The 27565-nt window shown below is 36.6% G+C and overlaps 2 protein-coding genes across 2 annotated transcripts; both read left to right on the top strand.

The window, feature by feature from the left end:
* Positions 1 to 9383: 9383 nt before the first annotated feature.
* On the top strand, positions 9384 to 16872 carry slc8b1 (solute carrier family 8 member B1). Its single transcript, XM_079866234.1, has 15 exons — positions 9384 to 9814; positions 10053 to 10205; positions 10407 to 10459; positions 11224 to 11281; positions 11786 to 11891; positions 12488 to 12655; positions 12837 to 12950; positions 13318 to 13377; positions 13760 to 13893; positions 14401 to 14542; positions 14813 to 14934; positions 15305 to 15458; positions 15757 to 15837; positions 15993 to 16057; positions 16238 to 16872. Exons 1-15 carry the CDS (start codon positions 9665 to 9667, stop codon positions 16424 to 16426), a joined length of 1749 nt encoding a protein of 582 aa, XP_079722360.1. The 5' UTR covers positions 9384 to 9664; the 3' UTR covers positions 16427 to 16872.
* A 405-nt stretch (positions 16873 to 17277) lies between these two features.
* On the top strand, positions 17278 to 27565 carry snx1b (sorting nexin 1b). Its single transcript, XM_079865594.1, has 15 exons — positions 17278 to 17589; positions 17806 to 17938; positions 18896 to 19038; positions 19135 to 19201; positions 19978 to 20021; positions 20119 to 20260; positions 21350 to 21428; positions 22450 to 22525; positions 22618 to 22731; positions 22824 to 22917; positions 23001 to 23206; positions 23301 to 23444; positions 23599 to 23679; positions 25887 to 25958; positions 26045 to 27565. Exons 1-15 carry the CDS (start codon positions 17458 to 17460, stop codon positions 26093 to 26095), a joined length of 1578 nt encoding a protein of 525 aa, XP_079721720.1. The 5' UTR covers positions 17278 to 17457; the 3' UTR covers positions 26096 to 27565.

The raw sequence follows: 27565 nt of genomic DNA, 5'->3' as shown, positions 1-27565 counted from the left end.
TGTGCACCTCCAATGAAGAATTTGAAAAGCTGTAACTGCTGTGTTGTTTGTGAGAGAGAAAAGTTTGAAACTTCTATTAAAAAAAACCCATCCTCTCTGTGACTTTAAATTTAATGATGTGTGACTTTACACCATAGGCTGTAAAAAAATAGCTTTACACCTACAAATTCCACTGTCACAGGTGGTCAGTTTTGCTATAATAATACCCTCACAGAACATGGTAGTAATCAGCCATTGTTACGATCCACCCAGTCTAGGATAGGGGAAAGCAACATTAAAGTAACTAAAAATATTAACAAAACAAAATGGCTCCAAAAGTTACACCAAAAACAACAGAAATTCCCAAATTCAGTTTTAACAGTTGGTTTCACAACAGAAATAAAAGGTCTTTACTTCAATGTAGCAATGTTTAGAAGTTAACAACAAAACAAAAAGAAAATACAATTTGAAAGTTTACTAGATCAGTCACAACTGAACAGCAGCAAAGCTTAGAATCAACCAAAATATACAACTAGCGAACAACAAAAAGCCCCAACCTCCCCCCCCCCCCCCCCCCCCCCCCCCCCCCCCCCCCCCCCCCCCCCCCCCCCCCCCCCCCCCCCCCTTTAAACTCTTTCTCTTGAGGAGAAGACCAATCCCAAACGAGCAGTCATCAGTCGAGGAGATCACCTTCACCTGGCTTTACCTGCACAGAGAAAGGCATGGAGAAAACGACCACTACTGCTACCTAGTGGTCGGAAACAACATACAAAAAGTAATATAAAATAAAATTATACTGTAGGACGTAACAGCCATCAATTCAAAAGCAGAGAGGTCGGTGTGGTGTAGCCTGCAGGTACATCTGTCCAGGCCATCATCTGATGACTTGATGCCTTCCGCTGGGGATCCCAGAAAACCTGCAATAAAAAAAAAGAGTAGGCTACAATTCAAAATCTATCATACATCTCATCTGGTATCTCAAGTATTCCAGGTTCAATTTAAGCTATGCTCAATATCAGGGCTGCACGATACTGAAAAACTTACATTTAGATATTTTGTTTTTCCTGCTATATATATTGCGATATAAAAACAATTTCCCTAGAGGTACAGAGGTCCATAAATACTGTGGGAAACACAGTAGCCTACAGTATATGATTGTCTACGGAAAATACAAATTTAATTATCTTATTATTATTAAAATACGTACATGATCAGGATTTTACGTTTTTTACTACGTTTTGAGCCAGGAAAAACCATAGACTGTAAAAAATAGGGAAAAACCCTGAGTAGCCAGGGCAAAAATAGATTGTCGTCGTGCCTACTCGCCTCTGGAGGGCGCCCTTGCGAATAATGTAGTGCAGTAGTAAAAGGAAGAATAACTGAATAGTAGAAATCCCTGAGCGCACCTGAGCTACAGTGTATGAGTTTGGAAATAACAGGGGTTTTTTTTCTGAAAGAAAAGAGGAAAGCCTCATTCTGGTGTTTGAGTCTGTTTGTGGAGCAGTTTGATCTCACGATTCTGTAGGCTATTTCTCAGAATGCAAGAGATTTCCATGTGATGAGATCGTACAAGCTGCAGTGACATATTGAGCGTGAGTAATTGTTCCGTGGGATCATTACAGTTTTTTCAAATTGCTTACACACAATTTCTGAAACTATAGCTCCATTTCTTGAAACTCTACTCACAAAACCACAAAACACACACAACATGCAAAACATCAGACATCTCTTGCAAAAGCAGCAAACACTTCTTTCATAACTATTTTATCTCTTCCAAAAATTGTGTTTTATATAGGCCTACAATACATATATGTACACATAAATATATATACATATGTAACAGATAGCGCTATGTAGTGCGCCGTTGCTACTCGTTTCTGTGTGTGTATCAAGTAGCCTATGTCAGGATACACGGTAGGCCTATGGACCAGGGGTCCGTTCTTCGTACGTCGCTAACTCACTTAGCTGGATTTGATTGTTGGCGATTTGGCATGATCCTGGATTGTTTGGTTCTTCAACGCTCATCCTGGACTTGCTGTCATAGCAACATGTGCGCAAACTTAAACCTGCTCGGGAGCAGGTTTATTTCATGTTAACAGGATTAGACCGCGGCTTCATAAGCGGAGCTGATACGGGAAGTCCAGCGCAGCGCGATAGTGCACTTTCTGAGATATATATATATATATATATATATATATATATATATATATATATATATATATATATATATATATATATATATACAGTACAGGCCAAAAGTTTGGACACATTACTATTTTTAATGTTTTTGAAAGAAGTTTCTTCTGCTCATCAAGCCTGCATTTATTTGATCAAAAATACAGAAAAAAATGTAATATTGTGATATATTATTACAATTTAAAATAATTGGTTTTCAATTTATTATACTTTAAATTATCATTTATTTTGGTGATGCAAAGCTGAATTTTCAGGATCATTACTCCAGTCTATCAAATGATCCTTTAGAAATCATTCTACTATGATGATTCATTATCAAAGTTGGAAACAGATCTGCTGCTTAATATTTTTTCATAACCTGTGATACTTTTTTAGGATACTTTGATGAATAAAAAAAGAAAAAGAAAAAAGAAAAGAAAAAAAAAAGAAGCAAATATTTTCAAGATAGAAATCTTTTATAACAACAATATACACTACTGGTCAGTAATTTGGGGTCAGTAATTTTTTTCTTTATTTATTTTTTAAATAAATCAATAATTTTATTCAGCAAGGATGTGTTAAATTGATAAAAAGTGATAATAAAGAAGATTTATATTAAATTTTTTTTTTTTTTTTTGTGAATAAATGCAGTTCTTTTTAACCTTTTATTCATCAAATATATTAGGCAGCAGAACTGTTTCCAACACTCATAATAAATCATCTTATTAGAATGATTTCTAAAGGATCATGTGATTGACTGGATGTCACATGTGACACTGAAGACTGGAGTAATGATCCTGAAAATTCAGCTTTGCATCACCGAAATAAATGATAATTTAAAGTATAATAAATTGAAAACCAATTATTTTAAATTGTAATAATATATCACAATATTACATTTTTTTTCTGTATTTTTGATCAAATAAATGCAGGCTTGATGAGCAGAAGAAACTTCTTTCAAAAACATTAAAAATAGTAATGTGTCCAAACTTTTGGCCTGTACTATATATATATATTTTTTTTTTTTTTCTCGTGATTCGTGAGATTGTCGTTTTTTGTCGCTTTTATGTTTAAAAAAACAGGTTTATTTTTTTATTTTTTTTATTTCCAAGCCACTTAAGACCCAATGTTGTAAAGCAGTTTTTTTTAAATTATTTTTTTTAGGTTATCATAATTTTTTATGAAGATCATACAATCATGACCATGCCGATTACAGATATGTCACTCAGGCTTCACTAACGTGATTGGTACTATAGACTATAGGCTAAACCATAGACTGCCATCAAGGCCTCAATGAAGGGGATTATGTGAACAGAAAGGGGATTCACAATGTAAATGTGCAGCCCAGTTACTATTGTGATTCTTAATATTCCAGATTAGTAATATTATATAAAATAAAAAAAGGCAGTTGACTAAAATCTTCCATATCACAAATGTGAAAGCAAAATGGCCAGGATCTGTGCATGACTTAATCATTTTTAGAGATTCACATTTATGCACATTATTTGCAAGTGGTAAGAAAAGTTCCACAATTAAATATCAAGCTCACTGTATTACATACACTTATGCTGATCCTAACAGAACTGCATTTTTTTCATAGGTGATTATGACATGTTCCTGCAGACAGGTGTTTTATGACCCCATTCCCTGACCCAAACCAGTTACAATGCAGCTCTAGCCAGGACAAGGGCACACAATGAAATGAACTTTGGCTAACTAAAGGGAAGATTTCAGTGTCTGAAAAGTCTGAGGGTTGCACACCTGACAGGGCCTGTGACATTGTTGCATGTGCCATATTACACAACATTGCCAAAAAAAACAAACAAACACTTTTCATTAAATGTTTAATAAAAGACTAATATGCTTAGTTCCTTGAGTTTTATTTCAATTGTTCTTTGTAAAGAAAAGCCAGTGGTCAAGTGCCTGCAACAAGAGATATTAGACACATGCCTCATGCAACAAATAAAAAGGAAAAGTTGGCTATACACTGCCCACCTGTAGGCCTATGTCTCCTCTGTCTGTGCAGACTCTTCTGTAGGCCTTTCTGTAGATGTGGAATCCTGCAACTTATATTGCAGCCATAAAGCATACAAGTATAAATTAAGTAAAGTTATTTATGCACTCGCAGGTAGGCTAGTTCCTCCATATGACAGTTATCTGAGAGGGTTTATTCACTGGCCAGTGCAATGGAAACAAATGGACATTACAAAGTCTTATACTTTCTTTCCTTTGGAAAGTTAGAAAATGTCCACTTACTGCACCTATTTCAGCCACCACTTTCTTGGGAACAGATACAAGTGTTGGTGTATTATGTAAAAGTGCACAAAAGAGGAAAACACAATGTCATTACAATGAACTACACTCAGGAAAAATGTGATCAATAACTCATGGCAAAATATTTTTACATTAACATAAGTTTATCAGTTTTCACTTTCACAAGTCAAAGCAATTCATCATTACTCAAGATTTAACAGTTGAAATGACTATACGGCCTTAATTTAATGCAGCAAAAATTATTTTACAGTGTAGGCTACTAAGATCTTTTCTTTTCTTTTTTTTTCTCAGCCTTTTTCTTGGTTGCTTTTATAAACAGAACACCATTTATTTAACAGTGCCTTTTATAAAAGAGACTATAATATAACTAAAAATTACCATTATGTAGAATATTTTTGTACTTCACTTTTATTAGTTCCCATGTTCTAGTGTGGTGACTCTGACATTACAATGCACAAAGTAATTATGCAATTATTAAAAAAAAAAAAAAAAAGCTAATAAGTGATAAAAACATCTAACATGGCCACTTCTAACGGATTTAAATTGTCTGCTACTTTTTGCCAGCCCTCTCTCCTGGCTTTTGCAGACTTTGAGGTGTTCCCTGGCGTTTTGATTAAACATTAAAATTCCGAATAAACTTCGACTATTAGTTCTTGCTCTGCTCAGGAGAAAAACTGAGTGCGTTCTTTGGCCACGCTGAGCAGCCAATAGCAGCGTTGCTGATCAATGTTTCTACTATCGATACATATCCCCTTTTAACCAGCGCATGAACGCGCAATTATCTCAGATAACACAATCCAGCTATACTAATCATATCCGGCAAGTGTGTTCGAAGAACCGAGTTAGCCAGATCATGATTCGCACGATGATATCATCTTGGATGTGTCATTTGATCTCGGATGTAATAAGCAACGTACGAAGAACGGGCCCCAGAACTCTAGGTTCGCTGCAGACTCAGAGGACAAAAATTAGGTAAAGCACATTACACAAAAAACAGACAGACCAGGAAAATCAACAACTGTTAACAAGATGGTTTCCTTTTACTTTGCAGGAAAATTTAAAATGATTGTACAAATGAAATGACAATAAACAATATAATTGTATAAAACAATGGAATTGTCTCTTTCCCTTTAAGAAATGTATAGGTTTTGAGCTCCTTTATAGTTACTTGATCTAATTACATCTATTCGTATTATATTTGTTTAATTTGGTATTTAAATCTTGTTTATGTACATCAATTTGTTTTAGACTTAAATTCGATTGTAGTTTGAGTTCTAATTTCTTCTAGTTTTTTCTAGCAATTGTGTGTTTAGTATGCAAAACAAATGGCCCTTTGAATCCAAACGATGAATCCAAAAGTCTCTTGGTATGGTGTAGTGCAAATGTCAGTAGTACAACAATCAGTTCTGTGCGATATTCAGTGTTGAGGTAATTGGTGAGAAATACCACTAAAGGATGAATTCCACTTGTGACATCAGATAAGGCACTGATCACTTCCAGAATCTCTAAAAATCTGACCAAATCCGGGGGATTTCAATACAGAATTACAGATTTTCTTGATTGCTTAAATACTATAACCAGGCTTTTGAACTAAAATTTCAAAACCATAACGCCATTTATCAAACAGCACACCCATTTCCCTAAACTAGAAACACTATTCCGCTGTTTTGACACATGAGTCAGATTTGTTGAACTGTCACTGCAAAACTCTACACACAAATCCCTTCATTTCTCATTGCCTACACCATGTTGTCATTTAGAAAGCACTAGCATTCAGTATTGTTCACTCAAGTCAGCACAGCTTCAGCTCAGTTAGCACACAGTTACCCAAGTGGAAACACTAAGAGTCAAAATTGATCACACACCAATCAGAACCTTCAATAGATAAAAGGGCCAGAGTTCATTAAGTTTTGGAACAATGGATCCAGAAAGACATGAAAGAAGAGGTCGAGGACACTGGAGAGGAGGAGAAGGAGGGGCAAGGGCAAGGAGACAAGACACACTTGCCCATGTCTTTGTCCATGGTATGACTAATGAGGGAGGCTGGGCTACGAGTAAGGCCAAATTTGAGTCGCTTCACCGTCACCTCAATCATAAGAACCTTCTGGGAGAAAAACAGGTACAGTAGATGTACTTCAGACTGCTCTGTAACTTTTGAAAGCTGTTCTATGTGCTGTTACAACACATACATGTACTGTAGCTGTTGCACTATACTGTAATAAAAAGAATGCATCAAACTTCCTCAAATACAGATAGAGTTTTCTGAATGCTTCCATTTTATAAAAAGGATGTGTTACAGTTACAGTAATCAGTACTTCTATTTTTCTAGGATACAGAGATGATGAAATGGAAGAAGCCTGCCAAATATTTCAGTTGATGAGAGGATTTTACCCCCATTGCCTGGCTAGCGCCAATATAGCCTGTGATGCTGACAAGATTCTCTGGCCTGACCCAGACCAAAGACAGGATGCTGAGGCGGAATCATTTTTGTGTGTGTGTTGTACTGTGTAGTACATGAATGAATAAAAATGTGCCAATATATCCATTGGTTGTGTCTTTTGTGTTCATCATGTGAAAATGTTTGTGAGGGGTGGAACCACAAGCAACATAACTTACCAGTTTTGGAAATGTTGTTTTAAATTTATTGCACCAGTGTGTAAGACTATGTTGTAGTGTGTGTGTTTGTGCGCATGCGGCGTTTGCTTCGCTTTTGTCCAGTCCGGCGCCTCATAAACACACACACCAGAGAAAAAACTTTGCAGGTCCTATGGCTGAGAGAGAGCCTACTCGGATGAAAACCACTTCAGTGTGCTAGTAACGCCGCATTTTATTGTCAGTAACGGTAACGGTTACAGTTTTTTCCAATTGCTAACTCACTAAAATGACATGCACAACGCAATTATTTAAACTGACACACAGAGGGCAAAACCTCTTCTCAAGTCTCCAAAAGTCTAAACACATTTTCTGCTTTACACACATTTTGTCATTCAAAATGGCACTTTTTAAATGCACTGAACACGGTTCTCTGCATAAGACACAACAATCTGACATTAAGTCACATGTTTGCCATTTCAAAACACTGCCATTCAAAATGACACTACATGAGCTAATTGGCCAATACATGTGCCACCTGTTTTTGAAAATTTGTTTACTTTGTTATAATTACACTTTTTTTTCTGTAACTGCATGCTTTGGGTTCTGTGTTCTCCATTTTTTATGTAGTGTAATGAATGATCTTTAGTGTCTAAAATATTGACTCGCTGTGTTTATGATCTGAAAGCATTGTTTGATTTTGATCACAGATAAAATGGTTTTGAGGCAATTGTTTGATTTTGCCAGAAGAGTCAAAGGTTCTCTGAATGTGGTTTGAAAATTTTGTGTTTTAGGTTTTGAGAAAGTGAGTGAATGTTGGTTTCAAGAAATGTGTTTTAGCAATTCAGAAAAACTGTACGTAAAGCAATGGGTGTTTGTTTGCACGTGTGAGGAGTTAGTGTGAGGGACTGATGAATTAGTATGGCATTTTGATAGGTTGTGTTTGAAAAAGGAAATCAAGATACTTTGTTAGATTTTTGTGTGTTACATGGAGAATTGTGTGTTGTGGTTTGCAAAAAGTGTTTTATGAAATTTATGAAAACTGAGCCGAAGGCCAAGAATTGGTGTATGGTTTTGCAGATTTGGCTTGTGGTTCTGGTGTTTTGAGTGTCAGGTTTCAGAAATTGTGTGAAAAGTAAGGATTTTGTGTGTAAGCAGTTGAAAAAAACTTTAAGCCATTACATCACCATCTGGGTGTGGGAACGGATTCCTACAGCTGGATTGTTTGCCGTCAGATTCTGTTCCCCCCATGTTTCTTACAAAATTAGGTTCTAATAGCCTATTTATAAAACTGACACCAGCTACTTGGTGCCAATAGCCTAGTGGGTAGCTTGTTGACATCTAGTTTGTGCTTTGGGTGACCTTGGTTCGAATTCTGGCTCTTGGACTTTTCCTGATCCTGTCTCCCACTTCGCTTCCTGTCTATCCACCTTATTCTGCTCTAAACAATGGGCGCTGCCATAACGACGACTCCGGTTCCATACTTCCGGTTCGTAGCGCTTGACCTGTACTAGTAGCGAGAGAAGTTCAGTTTTAACGCTAACCACTCTAAACGTTTACTTTATTGAATGCATCTGATACGGAATCGGACATGGGCATTATCTCCTTCTTATCTTATGCTCGAAACACTCAGTTTCTAAAAAGTTTGAAATCTTCTTTGAATTGTTAAAACAAATAACAACAGCACATGAGGAGCTTGAACTCATTCTCTCGCTGCTAGTACAGGTCAAGCGCTACGAACGGAAGTAGGCAACCGGAGTCGTCGTCATGGCAGCGCGCATTGTTTAGACTGAGCAGAATAAGGTGGATACTGTCCTATTATGATAAAAGGAAAAAACAGGCAAACAATATATTTATATACAAAATGAGGTTCTAATATTTATAAAACTGACGCCAACTTATTGGTACAGAGTCGTTTGCTGCATGAGGAGAGTGAGTATAGATCCACCGCCGGCCTATCAGTGGGGAATCTTAGTTAGTGGCTATAGTGAAGTGACTTCCCACGACAAGTCATTAGTCTTATTTTTGCACCTTCCGGCCCGCCATACATCGAGGACACAAAGGCGGCACTCGCGAGCACACTTCTGAGCGCTGAAATGCCGAATGAGAGTCCACATAAGTGTGCCATTTGGGATCCAGCCTAAGGGCAAGCAAAACTTTGACAGAAAGGAATATTTATTGTATACATTGCAAATGATTTTTATAACCAGTGCCATCTTGCAAAACACATTTTTAAGGAGGGGGAAAAACGAATTAATAAAGACACACACTAAGGGTTAAAAAAAGGCCACCAACCACCAACAGTTTGCGAGCGAACTATCCCTTTAAGTGGAAAAATAGTGATGTCTCTTTAACCATAGGACGAAGGGAGGGCGCATAAGAAAGCTGCTCGTCGTCACGCTGTTTGTATAGGAAGTGTAGGAAAGACCTGTCACACATCCTGGACTTTCTCTTGTGACAGTAGTAAAAATGTGTAATCCTGCGTTATTTTAGGTCAAGCAAACCACAGATTGTGTTTCACAGCGTCTACATACATGGAGTATATCACACGGAAGGGAAAAAAACCACGAAAGCTGCTGTTGATAAAATTCAACTATTAGTGCTGAACATTGAAAAGCAATGTTGAAGGAGTATCTGCGTACAAATGCGTGCTCTGCTCTTAGTGTTGTTTTGCACCGTTGCTCTGCAATGGGATCGTGTCAGCTGCCAGAAATCCGGTTACCTCGTTGCTCTTGGGGATGTCTGGAGTTCAGACAGACCTGCATTAGTTACACTGAACCGCAATGGAGACGAGGTGAGCTGGACAAAACTTCTCTTCAATATACGGTCATAGACAATGTATATTTAGATTACAGCTAAATCAAACCACTACACCCCTTTAATTCATTATTTGGATGTGCAGTAACTTCATAAAAGTGTAAAGGTATCACTCTCCATTTACCATAATTAAATTCTGCCTTATGTGGCCCTTTCTAACTATTGGCAGTTTGCTAGGAATCCTGCACTGCTGCATTTTTTTGTCTGTGTTGCAGTGTGATGTTGTGATGAACCTGTCTGCCAGTCAGAGATGTGAGTTTGTGAAGAATACCCCGGACTGTGCTTCAGATGAAGGGTTCATCAAATACCCTTGGGTCACCTTTTGTCTGTTTCCACCTAATCTGCTGCCCCTAGTCATCACACTCTATGTAAGGACATTTAGCTCAGTCACCAAACTTAAAGTTTCCTTTCACATAACAGAGAATCGAATATTGTGTACGTTTATTTGTGGAGCGTGACACGTTATTTTTTAATTTTTTAAACATAAAACTAATCTATCCATCCGTCTCGATTGTAATTTGATGTTATATTGGTCAACTTTCCCTCCTTCTCTCTTTTCTTCCTGTCAGGTAATCTGGCTGTTTGTTTTGTTCCTCATCCTCGGGCAGATTGCATCAGACTTGTGAGTCTTGTATTTGAGAAAATACTTTATTAATTAAGGGTTATTAAGGTTTTATTACGGGTTATTAATCGACCTGGTGATCCCTGCTGCCCCTGTCCTTAAGGGACTTAATTTCTTCTGTGGAAGATATTTTGAAGAATGTTACCAGTGACTTCCGTTGTGTGGACAAAATAAACTCTTGAGACATATTTTATGTTCCACTTAATACCAACATTCTTCACAGCTTGGTACATTGATAATCATTTAATTTCAATAATTGAGCCTGACTGAATTAGCTATAAGTTAAGTGCTGGTTGTGTGTGTGTGTGTGTGTGTGTGTGTAATCTTTACTTTTAGAGTGAATATGATTTGGCATGTTTATTACATTGCATTCTATTTGCGTTGTGCATTAATTTGATAATTAGGGCTATCAATTGATACAAATTAGTAATAGATTAAAACTTATAAATAATAATTGAAACACTCTGGAAACATGTGATCTCATGGCAATATCAATCAAGCTGAGTCTTTGGCCTTGACCTAGGGTATGTTTTACTTCCCTATTTACTCATGTGACAGAGACAGTCTTTCATTTATCTGGAGAATTTTGAGTTGAGTCTTTATTTTCTAAAAGTTCTGCTTTTTGAGGGTCATAAAGTCAGTTTGGTTGCACAATTCATTTACAATGATTACAGTCTATAAAGTACAGAATATTTAATTCAAATGTGTGTAGCTTATAATGTGTATTTTGATTTATATATATATATATTTTTTTTTTTTTTCAGTTTCTGCCCAAATCTTTCAGCCATTTCCTCCTCACTAAGACTGACTCACAATGTGGCCGTATCCTTTAAATGTTTGAAACATGGCAGAACAGTAATACCCAGATCAGCTGATCATTGCAATTTGTCCTCATTTTGCAGAGGTTGAGGAGGTTAATTACTCCTCATGTGGACTTCTGCTTTGTCCTTATCAACCACAGCAGTGATGAACTCCTGAGTCCTGGAGTGAAGAGAATATCACAACATGCTAAGCAACTACATGTAGTATATCAAACAATAAGTCTGTTTGTAGGTCATATGCCCACAGTGTTTGCCAAGGCTGTGTTATTCTAGGTAGTGTTTGTTTAGTCTAATACTGTTTATTCTTGAAGTTTGTGCATGATCGAGAAGAGTCTGTTGTACTGTTTGAGTCATTAAAGTGGGTTCATGACTGAGAGGTGTGTGTAGTGGTCAAGCGGTGTGTGACGGAGTTACTGGAAAGGGCCCAACATGGTGTTGTGAGGTTGTGTGTTGGTGTTAGCATGTTTTCTTTTTCTTCATCATTTTCCATGACTGAATAGAACAGGGAGTAACGTTCCTGGCACTCGGAAATGGGGCTCCAGATGTGTTCAGTGCCATGGCTGCTTTCTCTCACCCTCAGACTGCTGGTCTTGCTGTTGGAGCATTGTTTGGTGAGAGATCAGCACTTTTAAACATGCACCAAATATCCTTACACAAACACACATACACACAAACGTTTCACTCTATTAATTAGGACACTGCATAGACTTCCATTGATTTTATATTGTGTTCATTATATTGTCACCTAACCCAACACCTACCCCTAAACACAACCCTCACAGAAACATGTGGAAAACATTCATTTAAATAAAAACATGCTTTGGCCAATTTATAAGCCTTTTTAACTAGTGAGGACTTGTAAAATGTCCTCACTAGTCAGTTATCATAGTATTTCACTATATAAGTGAGGGCTTTTGGCCCTCACAAATATAGTTACATTGGCTGCTGCAGAAATTACACACTTTGCATTTAAGTCTTGTGAACAGATTCATTAACCATATAAACATGAAGTGCTCTGTAGTATTGTTATATCTATGGTGCTTTCCAGTATATAGTCTTCAGTATGTGTTCATTTATTTAATGTTGATTCGTTGACATGTTCATTAGCGATGAATATAGACCATTTGTTGAACTACGTGAATTGGGATTTTTTTTTTTCTACTTAATAATGACATACTGTATTTTTCTAATCTGATTATTTTTCTAGGGGCTGGAATCTTTGTTACAACAGTGGTAGCTGGGAGCATTGCTCTGATTAAACCTTTCACTGTGGCATCCCGTCCATTCCTTCGTGATGTCATTTTCTACATGGCGGCTGTGTTTTGGACCTTCAATATCCTATACAAAGGCCACATTTCCATGGGAGAAGCCGTGGGTCTGATAACCGTTATTCATTTACCCAAAATTTACACGTTCATTCTGAATGTTTCACGTTCATGTAGTAGAATAAAAGAGTACCAGTTCAAAGATTAATATTTCAGTTTGTTTGGAAGAAATGGATGACTATGAGTCTAACATATTTGTCTCCTGTGCCATTTTTTTCCTCTTATCCGCAGGTTATCTGGGGTTGTATATTGCATATGTTTTGACTGTGATTGTGAGTGCATATGTTTACAATCGTCAGAAGCATCAGCTAAATGAATCGGCACAGAGCTCAGGCAGAGAACACGGTGAGGAGACTGCCGTTTTTGTCAGCACTGAGCACTATTATTCCAAAAACACATCGCACACATTTTACCCTCTTAAAGTCTCATTACAATTTCTGAATTATTTTCTGTTTTTAAGTTAAAAATGTTCAAATGTGTTGTAAAGTCATGTAACTATTGGTTTTTGGTTTTCAAAATATGAACAACTAAGCTGTCTGAAGTTACACTATTTACACATTCATATATACTGCTCACAACAATGGAAACGCAAAGCTCTGTCAGGACTTTATCTAAATAAAGTGTTATTGTAGTTTATGAAATAAAATACATGCTGTTTGACTAATAGCATATCACTGAGCAGAGATTAATGAGTGCTGTTCTTGACTTGTAGGAGAGATTCTCCAGTCTGATTCACATGGAGAAACTCAGAGTGGCAGCATACAAGCACATGGTGGGTCACTTCCTCTCAACTTAAAACTATGTTGGCTAACTTAAGAGCTGGAGTTTCCGTGGGTTATGTATGTGTGTGGTTGTTTTAAACTCCACTGACTTTCATAAATATGGGAGTTTTGCAAGTGTGTGTTCCCATCTGCTTAGTTAACAGTGAAAGAGAATTTTGCATCTTTGAGGAAGTTCTGTATGGTGTGAAAGTGTTGCTCTCTGCTCAGGCATTACATATTATGTTTGTGTGCTTGATTGGCTTTGAAATGCCACACTTCATCAAGTTTCTTTCATAATTTAGAGTGTGTGTGTGTGTGTGTGTGTGTGTGTGTGTGTGTGTGTGTGTGTGTGTGTGTGTGTGTGTGTGTGAAATTCTTACATGTATGTTTCAGATGAAGAAGAGTATGAGCCTTTGCTGCCTTACAATCAATCTACTGCCCAGATCTTCCTGAATGCTATTAACCCAGTGGACTGCCGGACCTGGAGGAGACGGCCCTGGAGTGCCAGAGTCCTCAAAGTGATCAAGGTGAAAATGTGAACGTTTCATGTTCACTTCCTGGTTCTAAATGAGTGGATGCTCCTCTAGTAACCTCTTTTTTTTTTAAATAAACTTGTCTAACTGTCCAATTGGTAGATGGTGGGAACTTTATATACATGCATATGTTATTTTAAAGTCACAATTAATAAAAAAAAAATAAAAAAAATTCATAGAGTGATTGCAATATTTATTATAAATGATTTATCCATGCACATCATTATTTTTTAAATCCATGTACCTTGTAATCTTTAATAAAAAAAAAAAAAAACTTCCCCTTCCTCTTGCAACAACATCTCTTCTCTGATGATGACACAAGCCGTTTACAGGCGCAAGGACAGGACAATCTGTCACTCACATGACAGCAATAGCAAAACACAACCATCCAGTGAATTCCAGATGGCACAAGATGCACAAGCCACTTGTCTGTTTCACTTTCCTTTTCATGCCCACTTTAAGGTGAAGTTCCTCTTTTCCTGTGTGTCGGGACTGTGTTAGGTGCCTGTAGAAGTGCTGTTATTGTTGACCGTTCCTGTGGTGGACACAGATAAGGAGGATCACAACTGGAAACGGCCTCTTAACTGTCTGCACATAATCACTGGGCCTCTGGTGTGTGTGCTCACATTCCAGTCTGGAAAGTGTGAGTCGGCTTGTTTTGTTTTTTAACCATAAGAACAAAACTGTTTAACAGCAATCTTTTATGTTTTATGCACATCATGTAAGGTACTGTTATGTCACCCCTATCATTGTTGCTTTATTACTCCTGTTGCAGTCATTAGAACGGACAGAGGAACCGAAATTCCTCTTGTATGTGAAAAGATAAATGCTGTTAATGCAGATGTTGTGTAATCACTTCACATTCTGTAAAGTGCATGTGATTAAAACAGACATTCATTCTTTTTCATTCAAGATGGCTTATACCTCATTGAAGGAGAATTTCCTGTCTGGGCGCTTACAGTCTGCATTGGAGTCTTCCTCTCAGCCATAGTCTTCTTCACTACCACAAATAATCATCCTCCTAGATATCACTTTGTATGAATCTTCAGTTCTGTTTGCTTTTTATTTTGGTTGAAATATGCTGCTAATATAAAGCTTCATAGCTCATATGCATATTTGCAGTAATGTACACTACTGTTCAAAGATTTGGGGTCTATTATTAGTAGTTTTTAATTTTTTTTACTTAACAAATAGGATTCATTTATTTGATCAAAAATACAGTAAAAATAATTACAATGAAATAAATAAGTTAAATTAATAATTTAAATGAACTGTTTTAATATATTTAAATATTTAAAATGTAATTGAATAATAATGATAATTTAATAATAATAATTAGTAAATGTAATTTAAAATGATATTTCCTGTAAAGGCAAAGCTGAATTGTGTGTGTGTGTGTGTGTAGCTCTATTCATTGCTAGGTTTTGTGGTCAGTGCTCTGTGGATCAGCACTGTGGCGTCTGAGATTGTCAGTGTGCTGCATCTGATGGGGATTGTTCTCAGACTCAGCAACACTGTACTTGGACTCACCTTGTTAGCCTGGGGCAACAGCATCGGAGGTACATACCCACTCACAACATAAAAAATACACACAGCACATTATTTTCCCATTATTTTATTATTTTTGCTCATAGCCAGTTCTAGGAGCTGAAGTTAAAGTAAAAGAGATTTGCAATTACTAGATACTAGTATTGTTTTAATATTTTAAGTACTAATGGTAATTTATGTGTTAGTTAAAAAAAAAAAAAAAAAAAAAAGAAGCTTTTAATATTTTAAACAGGATCACCAGTAGGACATTATACACTGTTATGTATTTACATCTGTTAGACCAGATATAATATTTTTGTGTTTTCACAGATTGCTTTGCAGACGTTACTATAGCCCGTCAGGGATACCCACGGATGGCCATCTCGGCCTGTTTTGGTGGCATTATCTTCAGTATCCTTTAGCATATACAGTCTTTTAAAATTTTTCCTTTTTGTGTATGTGCTTTAACTACATCAATAGTTGACAGTATTGTAAATATCCTGATATATTTTACTCTAAAACATCACCTCAGAGTGTGTTTTGTATGCCTTTAACATTGCATAAAGACATGCTATTTGGTGTAGGTCTGGGCTGCCTGCTGCAAATGTTTCAGAATAATAACGTTGTGACGGTATGTCTCACTCTATACACAATGCCTCCGCTTTCTGCATATACATGTAACTGGATGCTATCTACTGTACAATTTTCTGGTGTTTACTTGAGAATATGTTGCAAGCTTTTAGTCAGCTGAATATTAGTTTAAATGAGTGATGGAGTCTGATCTGTGTGCTGTGTTCTGTTGTATGGACAGCTGGAACCAGAGGGGGTGCTGTGCTGGGTTCTCTCAGGAGCGCTGGGTCTGTCTCTGGTCTTCTCCTTCATACTGGTTCCTCTTCAGTGTTTCCACCTGAGCCGAGTCTATGGCATTTTTCTACTGATCTTCTACATTGTCTTCCTCATCGTCGCCCTCCTCACCGAATTTAGAATTATCCAATTCTGACATCAGCAGAAACACTAACCGGATGGATGCAAAGATCTTTAGACTCTCATAGAAATATATAAGAATATAAATATTTTTGTAAATGCACTTGTTTGAAGATCATGAGCCAGTAATTACTGTACAGTTAAATTGTTTTCAATCAACTATAATCTTAAACCATGAGATTAAAATGTATTTTATTAAACAGAACATTTGCAAATATGATATGGGGTTGTCTGTTTTTCTTAAGCGAACCCTTACGAAAATTAACCATGGTTCTACTACAAAAACACATGGTAAATATAGTTAAACCATGGTAACCACAAATTCACCGTTGCTACACTAACCATAGTTGTTTGTTTGAAGTAAAACTGGTTATACAAATGGTAATCAAGTTGCAAGTGCCTATTTGAGGTAGTACTGCGAATGTGAACGTAAGATTAAACGCAAAATATATATTACAAGTTTGTGTCTGTCGTTGTATTTCTGTGAATGGCATTTTACACATTTGTGTCTACTTGTCTGCAGCTTCAGATTCAGAATACAGGTTTGTGACTATTGTATGCGAGTGCAAATTTCAACATTCAACTTCAGATTTTTATTTGACAGGTTTTCACATGGGAGCTGTGAGTGTAAATGTTCATGTACAAGTACGAATATTTATTGTACAAGTTCTCAAATTCACATTTACGTGCTCTCGAGTTTTGCTACTGATTTACCTTCATACTAATATGTCATGTCAACGTGAATGAGTGTCATCATCAGTAGCCTATGCGTGGATGCTATACTTGTGGGTGAGTGTAAGTAGTTGTTGAAGTAGCTGTAGTATTCGCTCCAGACCATGAGCTGGCAGTGTCGCTCCAGCGCTCTTTCTGAGCCTGAGAGCGCAGAGCCGTTCGCTTCTGTTTTTAAGTAGGCTGAGGTTACCTAGCTCTGAAATTCAATCCCTGTTTACCTGTAACATACAGACAGGTAGAAATTAGGCCAACCTCGAGACTTGACCCGTTTGGGTTATTATTTGATACATATATTTTCTTTGGTTGGCACGAGCGATGTCAGGCAGTTGCGGGCGGAATCCTCCTCCTTTCCCTGAAAATGAAGATCAGGAGGCTGAACTAGACACTCGAGTGCTGGACAGCGACGAGTATGATGATGAAGGCGAGGACATATTCACCGGCGCGAGAGTGAGACACCTATTTCTGAATGAATAACCTTTTTTCATTATCTGGTGAATTGATATGTTTGGGAATATTTAAATATATTTAAACTGTCATTTGACAGAAGCTAGCTGATAGCTTATTCAATGTCTGCAGCGGTTAATGCAGCTCATCAAATGCACGAACTGTAAATATGTCACGGTTATCAGCTGTTACTGTGGCAATGTGTTCATCTCTTTGTAGAGTAAACCGATCACACCGACATCAGCTCCTGATGAGGGCGATATCTTCAGTGAGGAGGGCTCTTACATCAGGACCGATGTCCATCACGCCACTAATGGCCTTCACTCTGATGAAGAGCTGGATCTGTTCACTGGTATTTCTCACCACTCCATTGCTGCACCATTACTCAAAATGAGCTATAAATACTTAATGACACTTAATTTCACATGCAGGCCAGATGGCAACTGAACTGCTTTCTGGAGAACATATAATGAATTATATCTCTTGTCTTTAAAATAGCATGGCAGTGAAACGCCGGTTATGTAAAAATGCTTAAGTCTGAGGAGTAAAAAGTACTGAGAAATTAAAATAAAGTTAAAGTACAGTTACAATGAAAAAAAAAAATGAAAAAAAAAAACTCTATTAAAAGTATTAAGTACCTAGACTAAAATAGTTAGGAGAAAGTATAAAAGTATCCACAATTAATTGTATGCAAGATTTAAAACTAAAACTACAACTTTCATAGCTTTTGAAATTGGCCTTTGAAAACAAGACACAGCAGAGAGTTTCTCATTTTAGTATTTTTGATGCAAAAACTTCAAAAATCACTATTTTCTTATTGTTATAACTACGTAAGAAACTAGGATTCAGCAGATGTTAAACTGAAACCAATATCCTGAAATCTGAGTATTTACAGCTAAAATTATCAGATGATTTTACAGACTTTTGAATAGTGATTTTTAGTGATTATTATAAAAACAATTTAAGAGCTGAAAGTATGTCTGAAAGGGAGATATTATATGTGTGCATGATTGACTGGCTTGTAAGTCACTTTAGGATAAATATTTTTTAAATCACTGAGGAAAGCTTTAAGTTACAATGACATACATGTAATTTGTAATTTTAAGTTTACATGAAATTGTAATAGAGTAAAAAGTATTATTTTTTTCTTGTAAATATAACTGAATAAAAGTGCAAGTGCTTGGATTTAACAGAACGCCAATAAATTACTGATTCCTCAAAATACAACTATACTAAAATATAGTGAAGTACCATTATTCCAATACATTACACCAATGTGCTTTATCTGTTCTCTCTGTTCAAACTCCAGAGGCCACTGTCGAACTGACACTCACCAACACCACAAGTCAAGGCAGGAGAGAGATTATTGGCCCGACTGCATCGGCTTGCAACACTACACATGTCCCTAATTCCATACTCAAACCCAGCATTGTCACCAAGACCATGGAGGAGGTACTGAAACAAGACCCTTCATGTGCCTTCAGTTGCATTCATGTATTATTTATATAGATTCTCAATTCTAACTGAATGCTGATGGACTTTTAACAGTTGGAGGAGGAAGAGAGTGGAGACCATTTTGAGCTGAACATCGCAGTCACAAACCCTGAGAAAATTGGTATCTTATCCACCTTATTTTTCAATGCAGAAGTAAGCGATTTTCAGTGAATGTGCAAAACTTCTGATTCATCATCCACTTTAGGTAAACAACTAGAAGAATAACTTATGATACGTTTAAATAACATGATAACAAATAGCAGTTTGCAACATCAAGCAGCATAATGGACTATTTTTGTACAGCTAAAATAAAACAGCTATAAAAGTTAATTATAAAACAGCAGACACCAGAAGCCTTACACATTCAAGTTACAAATGTTAGTGCCTACTCTTACATAAAAAAATTGCATCATCTAGGCCTAGTATGTCTTCAGTGGTTCTCAACCATTTGCCCAGTAGGGGGCCTCATCAAACTTCCAAAGGAACTGAGAAAAAAAAGAAGTATTTTTATTGATTACATTTTAGAATTATTTAAAATAGATTATATTACAATATTCTAACTTAATTAAAATGCTAAATATGATAGACATTAGGAAATACAAGCAATATGAATATTTCTTATTTTTTCCCTGTTGTTGCTGTAATTATTATAGAACATTCAGTTCTTCTGAAACACTTCAGACACTTCTGAAATAAAAACATTAATCATTAAACGTGAATTTTTGCTGCAGTATTACCAGAGGAAATATCTTAGCCTAGATGGGTGGGCCTTCAAATATTTCCTTGGACAATGGGGAGTGAAAAGGTTGCGAACCACTGGTCTAGATTGAGCCTCTTGTTCTGAATGTTCAGTTGAGAGCTATATTGACTGTGTTTTTCTACGTTATTGTGTTGCAGGAGATGGCATGAATGCTTACATGTCTTACAAAGTTTCAACTCAGGTACATAAAAGCTCTTCCTTATTACTATATTTTGGATTGCTCAAGCTTTATATATCAGAATTTTTCCTTTTCTCTATGCTTCTCTGTCTCTCTCCAGACTACACTGCCTATTTTCCTTAATAAGACGTTCACAGTGCGTCGACGTTTCAGTGATTTCCTGGGACTTTATGAGAAGATATCAGCCAAACATTCCTTGCTGGGCTGCATCATCCCACCTCCACCTCAGAAGAGCGTAGTGGGTAAAGAAGCTCTTATGCTCACTCTGGCTCTGTCTAGTGAAAGGGTAGGCAACGTCGGTCTTGGAGAGCCACTCTCCTCAGGAGTTTAGCTCCAACCCTAATCAAACACACCTGAACAAGCTAATCAATCGGTGCGTCCCAATTCGCATACTATCCGTCCTAAATAGTATTCGAAAATAGAATCAGTACACCCCAAATCGTAGCATATAGAAATGAGTGTTCCAAAGATACCCGGATGGTCTACTATTTCCGGTCAGAATCCGAAGTGCAGAGCGATGCGCACTCTAACGGCTAATATTGCCCACAACCCATCGTGCGTTGGATGAGGATTCGGTTAGAACTACAAACTACAGACATGAAGGACACGCGAGTCCGGCAGTTATGTAGAGAAGTTTAGATAAAGGGGTTTGAGTGATTAATTATCAGTATCTAACCTGACGTTATTTATTCGTTCAATGTTCTCTACATTCTATTGCATCTGCAGCAGCATTGTGAACTTTTGTAAAGATACGTTTAGCCATTAACTTTTAAATGCGTCATTATGCTCAGATTTTAAACACATGAGGAGAGTCTCGGCATGAAAGACCCATGACTGGCAGATGAACGTGCAACTACATTTCTCTCCGAAACAGAAGGAAATTAAATTAGATTGAATGGAGGATTTTAACTGTGACAAGATGATTGACAGGGCAGTTTCACGCAACAGATCTGTCCATTAAGATGACGAAGTAGTATGTCCCAAAGCTTGCCTACTCTTTTGCTACACCCTCAAAAGTATGTACTTTTTCTTCACAAAAAGAGTACTTACTTTTAGGGCGTAGTATAAGGCGAATTGGATGCAGCAAATGTCTTCAGGATCGCTAAGGCTACAGGCGGGTGAGTTTTTTTCAGGGATGGAGCTGAACTCTGAACGTTGCCTACCCCTGGTCCAGTGGAGTTGTTCTAGTGAACCCGACTAGACACTCTGCCAAGGCCCGGATTCCTGAGAATGTTCACTCTGAGCTGTCTGTTGGCTCTCACTTGAATCATTTTAATCGGAGCAGTCTGGTGTGATTTGCTGACTGAGCGTGTGGTTTGTTGTTGTCACAGGGATGACTAAAGTGAAGGTAGGGAAGGAGGATTCGTCCTCAGCAGAGTTCGTGGAAAAGAGACGAGCAGCACTGGAGAGGTGATCACATGCCTAATTACACATACACATGAAAAAAGAGGTCAACCAATTCATAGTTTTCAGTCACAGGACTGGAGCTGAGACCTGGAGGGTAAAACATCCACAGAACTGCTGCACGGGCCTGTCAGTTTTCCATCTGTTTCAAGCCACAAATATTTAGATCACCTCTCTAAAGAAGAATGAGAAGGAATGTGAACAAACTGCAGTATTTCAACCACCAAAAACAGCGGGACATTTGAAAATGTGATGTGAAAAACACTTAACAGTGATTTTAAAAGGTCATATTCAGTATACACCTTAATGATGATGCATACTATACACAGGCAATCAGATGCCATATCAATGTCATATTAAGCACTTTCTTTATAATGGTTTCTATTGTAAACTAAACGTGCAATTTAGTGTGTTGGGTTCATATTCTGCAGCGGAGGAAGGCCTTGTTTAGCCCTCCTGGTGGGTGTTCCTAGAAGGGTGTGACATCACATGTAAACAATAAACTGCATTTTTCTGATTTAGATGTATTGAAAATGTTTAGAAAACTTCTTAGTCTTTCCTTAGTGTGATGGGGCATTCTAGAGTCCGAAATATAGGAAATGTGCTTTTTTTTGTACAACCAAAAATAAAACTATTCGTCCTATAATAACCAGAAAAAGAGAAAGACTTTTACACTATAAAGTCAAAGTTTGAATATGCAAATATGAGCTGCCATTTATCATCAGTGATCCTTTGTCAAAAGTGTCTGGTAGCCAAGTACACATCAAATTGAGGATAAAGATTTGAAAGATTGTTAATGGCAAGATATTTAGACACCATAAACCTTGGAGTTAGGAGTTACTTACATTTTTATTTTCCGGTTGTACTCTACTGCACCGTACACACACACACACACACTCACACTCACACACACAAAATATAGCATTCATTGTGTTCCACATCAGCAGAACACTATATTTATTGACATAACATGTTTCATTATTTTTACTGGTTATATTTACATACTGTGTGTTTATATTTTCTGTAGGTATCTACAGAGAGTAGTGGCCCATCCATCTCTGCTGCAGGACCCGGATGTTCGAGAGTTTTTAGAGAGAGACGAGGTCACCACCTTTATCATGTTTTTAGACGCATTGTACAGTATTTTTTGTTGGCATATTTAAGAACTAAACTTGTGTGTGTGTGTTTTTTTTAGTTGCCCAGGGCAGTAAATACTCAGACTTTGAGTGGACCTGGCCTGCTAAAGATGATAAACAGAGCGTCGGATGCAGTGAATAAGATGACCATAAAAATGAATGAATCAGATAATGTAAGATGAGCTCAGTTTCTGCAGTTCTAAAGCATATATTTTCCCAGGACGTTGCATTTGGCTAGTGATTGACACGTCTGCGTGTGTGTCAGTGGTTAGAGAGCAAGCTGCAGGAGGTGGAGAATGAGGAGCAGCTGCTGAGGAGGCTGCATGCTGCTGTTGACTCATTAGTAAACCACAGGAAAGGTGAGAGTAAAAACTACACCGTGAAGCCAATCTTCCAGATTCATGCTGCTACAGAGCATCTTAATGTCTTTCTCCTCTCGTAGAGTTGTGTAGTAACACAGCGGTGTTTAGTAAGAGTGTGGCCATGCTGGGCAGTGTGGAGGAGAACTCTGCATTGTCTCGTGCACTGTCACAGCTGGCGGAAGTGGAGGATAAGATGGAGCAGCTGCATCAGCAACAGGCCTTCAGCGATTTCTTCATCCTCGCCGAGCTCCTGGCCGACTACGTCAGACTCCTGGGGGCCGTGAGGGTTAGAGAGCACAACCACATAACCCAAAACCAGCAGTCAGAACCAACCACATAAGAAATATGATGTTGTTTACTGTGTTCTTTGCTGCCCTCAGTGCTGTTTTGAGCAGAGGATGAAAGTATGGCAGCGTCTGCAGGAAGCTCAGAGCACACTTCAGAAGAAACGAGAGGCTGAGGCCAAACTGCTCTGGGCGAACAAACCCGAGAAACTGCAGCAGGCTAAAGATGACATAAATGAGGTTAAACCTTATCAGTGAATGATTCATGTACAGCACTCTACATGAACTGTTCATAAGATACATAACTTTCGTGTAGGAGATTTCTGTTTATTTACAAGATGATTGGTCACTAATTTGCTGTTCACGTTAAGCTGTTTTCTTTGTTTCTGTGCAGTGGGAGTCTAAAGTCAGTCAGTATGAGAGAGATTTAGAAAGAGTCACCTGTACTGTGCGCAAAGAAGTGCTCAGATTTGAGGTAAGATGTGTTGCAAAACAAACATCACTAGTGCAAAAAAGTTTAAATAAGTTTTTAGTGTTTGGATGCATTTTTTTTCATTTACACCTTAACAAGCATATAGTTGAATATTTCCAAGAAAGATAGAAAGAGGACACCAGAGAAACGGCATAGTAAAATACTTGCTAAAGTCTTGCTAAAAGAGATAGTTCACCCAAAAATGAAAATTCAGTCATCATTTACATATATACTGTCATATCATAACTTGTATTACTTTCTTTCTGCTGTTGAATGAATATATATATATATATATATATATATATATATATATATATATATATATATATATATATATATATATATATATATATATATATATATATATATACAGTACAGGCCAAAAGTTTGGACACATTACTATTTTTAATGTTTTTGAAAGAAGTTTCTTCTGCTCATCAAGCCTGCATTTATTTGATCAAAAATACAGAAAAAAATGTAATATTGTGATATATTATTACAATTTAAAATAATTGGTTTTCAATTTATTATACTTTAAATTATCATTTATTTCGGTGATGCAAAGCTGAATTTTCAGGTTCATTACTCCAGACTATCAAATGATCCTTTAGAAATCATTCTAATATGATGATTCATTATCAAAGTTGGAAACAGTTCTGCTGCTTAATATTTTTTCATAACCTGTGATACTTTTTTAGGATACTTTGATGAATAAAAAAAAGAAAAAGAAAAAAGAAAAGAAAAAAAAAGAAGCAAATGTTTTCAAGATAGAAATCTTTTATAACAACAATATACACTACTGGTCAGTAATTTGGGGTCAGTAATTTTTTTCTTTATTTTTTTTTAAATAAATCAATAATTTTATTCAGCAAGGATGTGTTAAATTGATAAAAAGTGATAATAAAGAAGATTTATATTAAAAAAAAAAATTTTTTATTTTGAATAAATGCAGTTCTTTTTAACCTTTTATTCATCAAATATATTAGGCAGCAGAACTGTTTCCAACACTCATAATAAATCAGAACATTAGAATGATTTCTAAAGGATCATGTGATTGACTGGATGTCACATGTGACACTGAAGACTGGAGTAATGATCCTGAAAATTCAGCTTTGCATCACCGAAATAAATGATCATTTAAAGTATAATAAATTGAAAACCAATTATTTTAAATTGTAATAATATATCATAATATTACATTTTTTTCTGTATTTTTGATCAAATAAATGCAGGCTTGATGAGCAGAAGAAACTTCTTTCAAAAACATAAAAAATAGTAATGTGTCCAAACTTTTGGCCTGTACTGTATATATATATATTCATTATATATGTTATAATTAGTCAATGGTTAATGGTCACCAAAACTGTTTGGTAATCAGTATTCAATAAAATTATGGCTATATTTGTCAATGATGACAGATTTAGAAAGAGTAAAAACCACAGTGAATCAGGTATTGTGTTTTTTTATTATCTTGCAGTTGTAATGTAGAATTCTGCTCCCCGTGTAAAAAAACATTTTTTTAAAATTCGTTAGTTCCAAAAGCTGTGATCACTTGCACTGGTGTAAAGTAGAGCTGCATGATTGGGAATGTTTTTTTGTTTTTAAATAGAGATCACGATTCTCACACAGTTTTGAATAGGCAACCAAACAAAATAAAACATCATTTACTCGAGGTTCTGATAAAATGTCTATTTAAAAATACTTGATGAATCTGAATTTTATTTTATTTAGTTTTTTTAAATCCAGTTGAATGAATGATTCAATAACTCACACATAAGGACTTCACTTGTTTTATTACAGGATGGATGAATCAGAGTAATTAAATGACGTAATTGTTTTTAACACTTGTCGCCACCTACGACAAGTGTAATGATACAATCAAGTTACTTTCAAAAGGCGATTTAGTCTATTTTGATCACTACCTTAGACACCAGTGTTTATATCCAAAAACAAATGTAATCCCAGTTGTAACAGAAATAATGGAACTGTGTGATTGAAAAGTCTGTTTGTGAAGCTGTTTCACATGACAACTGCTCTCTCTGGGTCAGCGCCAGCGCCAACACAGATTTGTTCTGCTGTGATCGTACTTGTCAAAAGTTTTACATAGCCGAATAATGATTAATTGTGCAACAATGATTAATTGTGCAACTCTAGCGTACAGCACAAAACATCTCAAAATGGAAAATGAAATATTTTCTTTTCTGTCACAGAAAGAGAAAGCCAGAGATTTCAAACAGCACATAGTGAAATACCTGGAATCCCTTCTTCACACACAGCATCGGGTAAGTGTGTGTGTGTGTGTGTGTGTGTGTTTTACATACAGCATCATTGAATAGTCTTTCATGAATTGTTATTTATCTTAAACCAGCTGGTGAAGTGTTGGGAGGCCTTCCTGCCTGAGGCCAAAGCCATCGCCTGATCCAAGCCTTACCTCACACACTCCTAAACTTTGACCTTGAAAACAGACAATCAACATTTCTCTCTTCCTATTTCCTTTTCTCTCTGTGTCAAATAACATGTACATCTTAATGGCTGTCCATCAAAAGGTTAATTCCTAGATTGTGATGGTAAACCCATGTAGTGATCTGTGCAACTGTTGACAATTGAATGTTGAGTGTAAAGGTTAAAGGTCAGAGCTAGCTATGTGGGGTGCAGCAAAAATATTTTTTTATGTGTGCATGTGTGTTTAGTGTTATCCTTAATGTTTTTAATGTTGCTTAGCATGTGAAGTGTTCTAGTAGAGACATTAAACCGCCTTTAAGATTGTTGAGTCTCATTTTCTGTGTGACATGGAAGTGCACAGAGGTGAGACTGAACATTTGGAGTTTGTAATCCATTCCAGATAATACAGAAAAACACTTGAGATGTTCCCAGGGTCACTCAACCCAGCCTGATGTTGCACCAAGAAGTTAGAGTATGATATAGACAAAAGAATGAACCCCACTACAAGAAGGGAAAATGGTCGGTGTCTTTTGAATGAAGCCCCATAATTTGTGTTGTGAGTTTTGACTGACTTTTTTATGTTTTCAAACAATGATCTGGACTGGTCCAGATAAAGGTCTACTTATAGGTGGACAAACATTTCTATTAAGAATTCTATATGAACTTGTAAAAACGTACATTAATTGCAAAATGGTTTAATTCATTTTGGGGAGAATGTGTAAAAACATTTGCACTGTGGATGCTTTTAGCCTTGAACATTTACACACTGCTGGTGTATTCATGATATCGCACTACCTGCAGAAACCAGGGGCCTCATTTATAAAACACACGTGATCAGATTTGATCCTAAATTCCATGGATTTCATCCTATGTCCTAAGTGAAAGAAATCTGGATTTGTAAAAAGAGAAAATGTTCTTATGCATACACCAATGGAATAAAATGTTTATAGAACTTTTCGCACTCATATACAGTTATATTAATTCAGCATTAAGAACATAAATAGGTGATCACAATATGCATATATATTATTGTATGCGCAGATAAGCAACATTTTTACTAGTTTTTGATTGTCATTTTTTGTGCATACAGACGTTTTATAAATCATTCATAGGAACATTTTAGAAATGTGTTCACATTTAGGACCATTCTATGCATGTCTTTATAAATGAGGCCCTAAGTCTTCGAATAACACAGATATTAAGGGGATCCCCATATTCAAAGCAGAGGTATATTTGTTTTTTAATGCCAGATTTACACCCGTTTTGGGTTATATTCTTCGTAAAAAGCTCTCTTCTTTTTTTTTACACTAAATACTCACTGCTGTTATACATATGTATTATAAGCCTCCGTTTTGACTATTAACAAGATGTTACATGTAAGACATGCATTTAAAACCGTTGTCCTGTCAAACATTATTTGTCTATTTGATGAAAATAAAAAGGGATT

Source organism: Squalius cephalus (assembly GCF_949319135.1).
Source record: "Squalius cephalus genome assembly, chromosome: 3".
In the NCBI taxonomy this organism is placed as follows: Eukaryota; Metazoa; Chordata; class Actinopteri; order Cypriniformes; family Leuciscidae; genus Squalius; species Squalius cephalus.
This window is presented reverse-complemented; position numbering and strand designations above follow the sequence as displayed.

Bases quoted from the DNA above. Each gene is read 5' to 3' on its own strand.
- slc8b1 (XM_079866234.1), top strand. From the start codon at position 9,665: ATGCGTGCTCTGCTCTTAGTGTTGTTTTGCACCGTTGCTCTGCAATGG. The intron at 13,378-13,759 runs GTGGGTCACTTC...TGTATGTTTCAG, and splicing joins TGGCAGCATACAAGCACATG to ATGAAGAAGAGTATGAGCCT. The intron at 15,459-15,756 runs GTACATACCCAC...GTGTTTTCACAG, and splicing joins CTGGGGCAACAGCATCGGAG to ATTGCTTTGCAGACGTTACT.
- snx1b (XM_079865594.1), top strand. From the start codon at position 17,458: ATGTCAGGCAGTTGCGGGCGGAATCCTCCTCCTTTCCCTGAAAATGAA. The intron at 19,039-19,134 runs GTACTGAAACAA...GACTTTTAACAG, and splicing joins TCACCAAGACCATGGAGGAG to TTGGAGGAGGAAGAGAGTGG. The intron at 23,445-23,598 runs GTTAAACCTTAT...GTTTCTGTGCAG, and splicing joins CTAAAGATGACATAAATGAG to TGGGAGTCTAAAGTCAGTCA.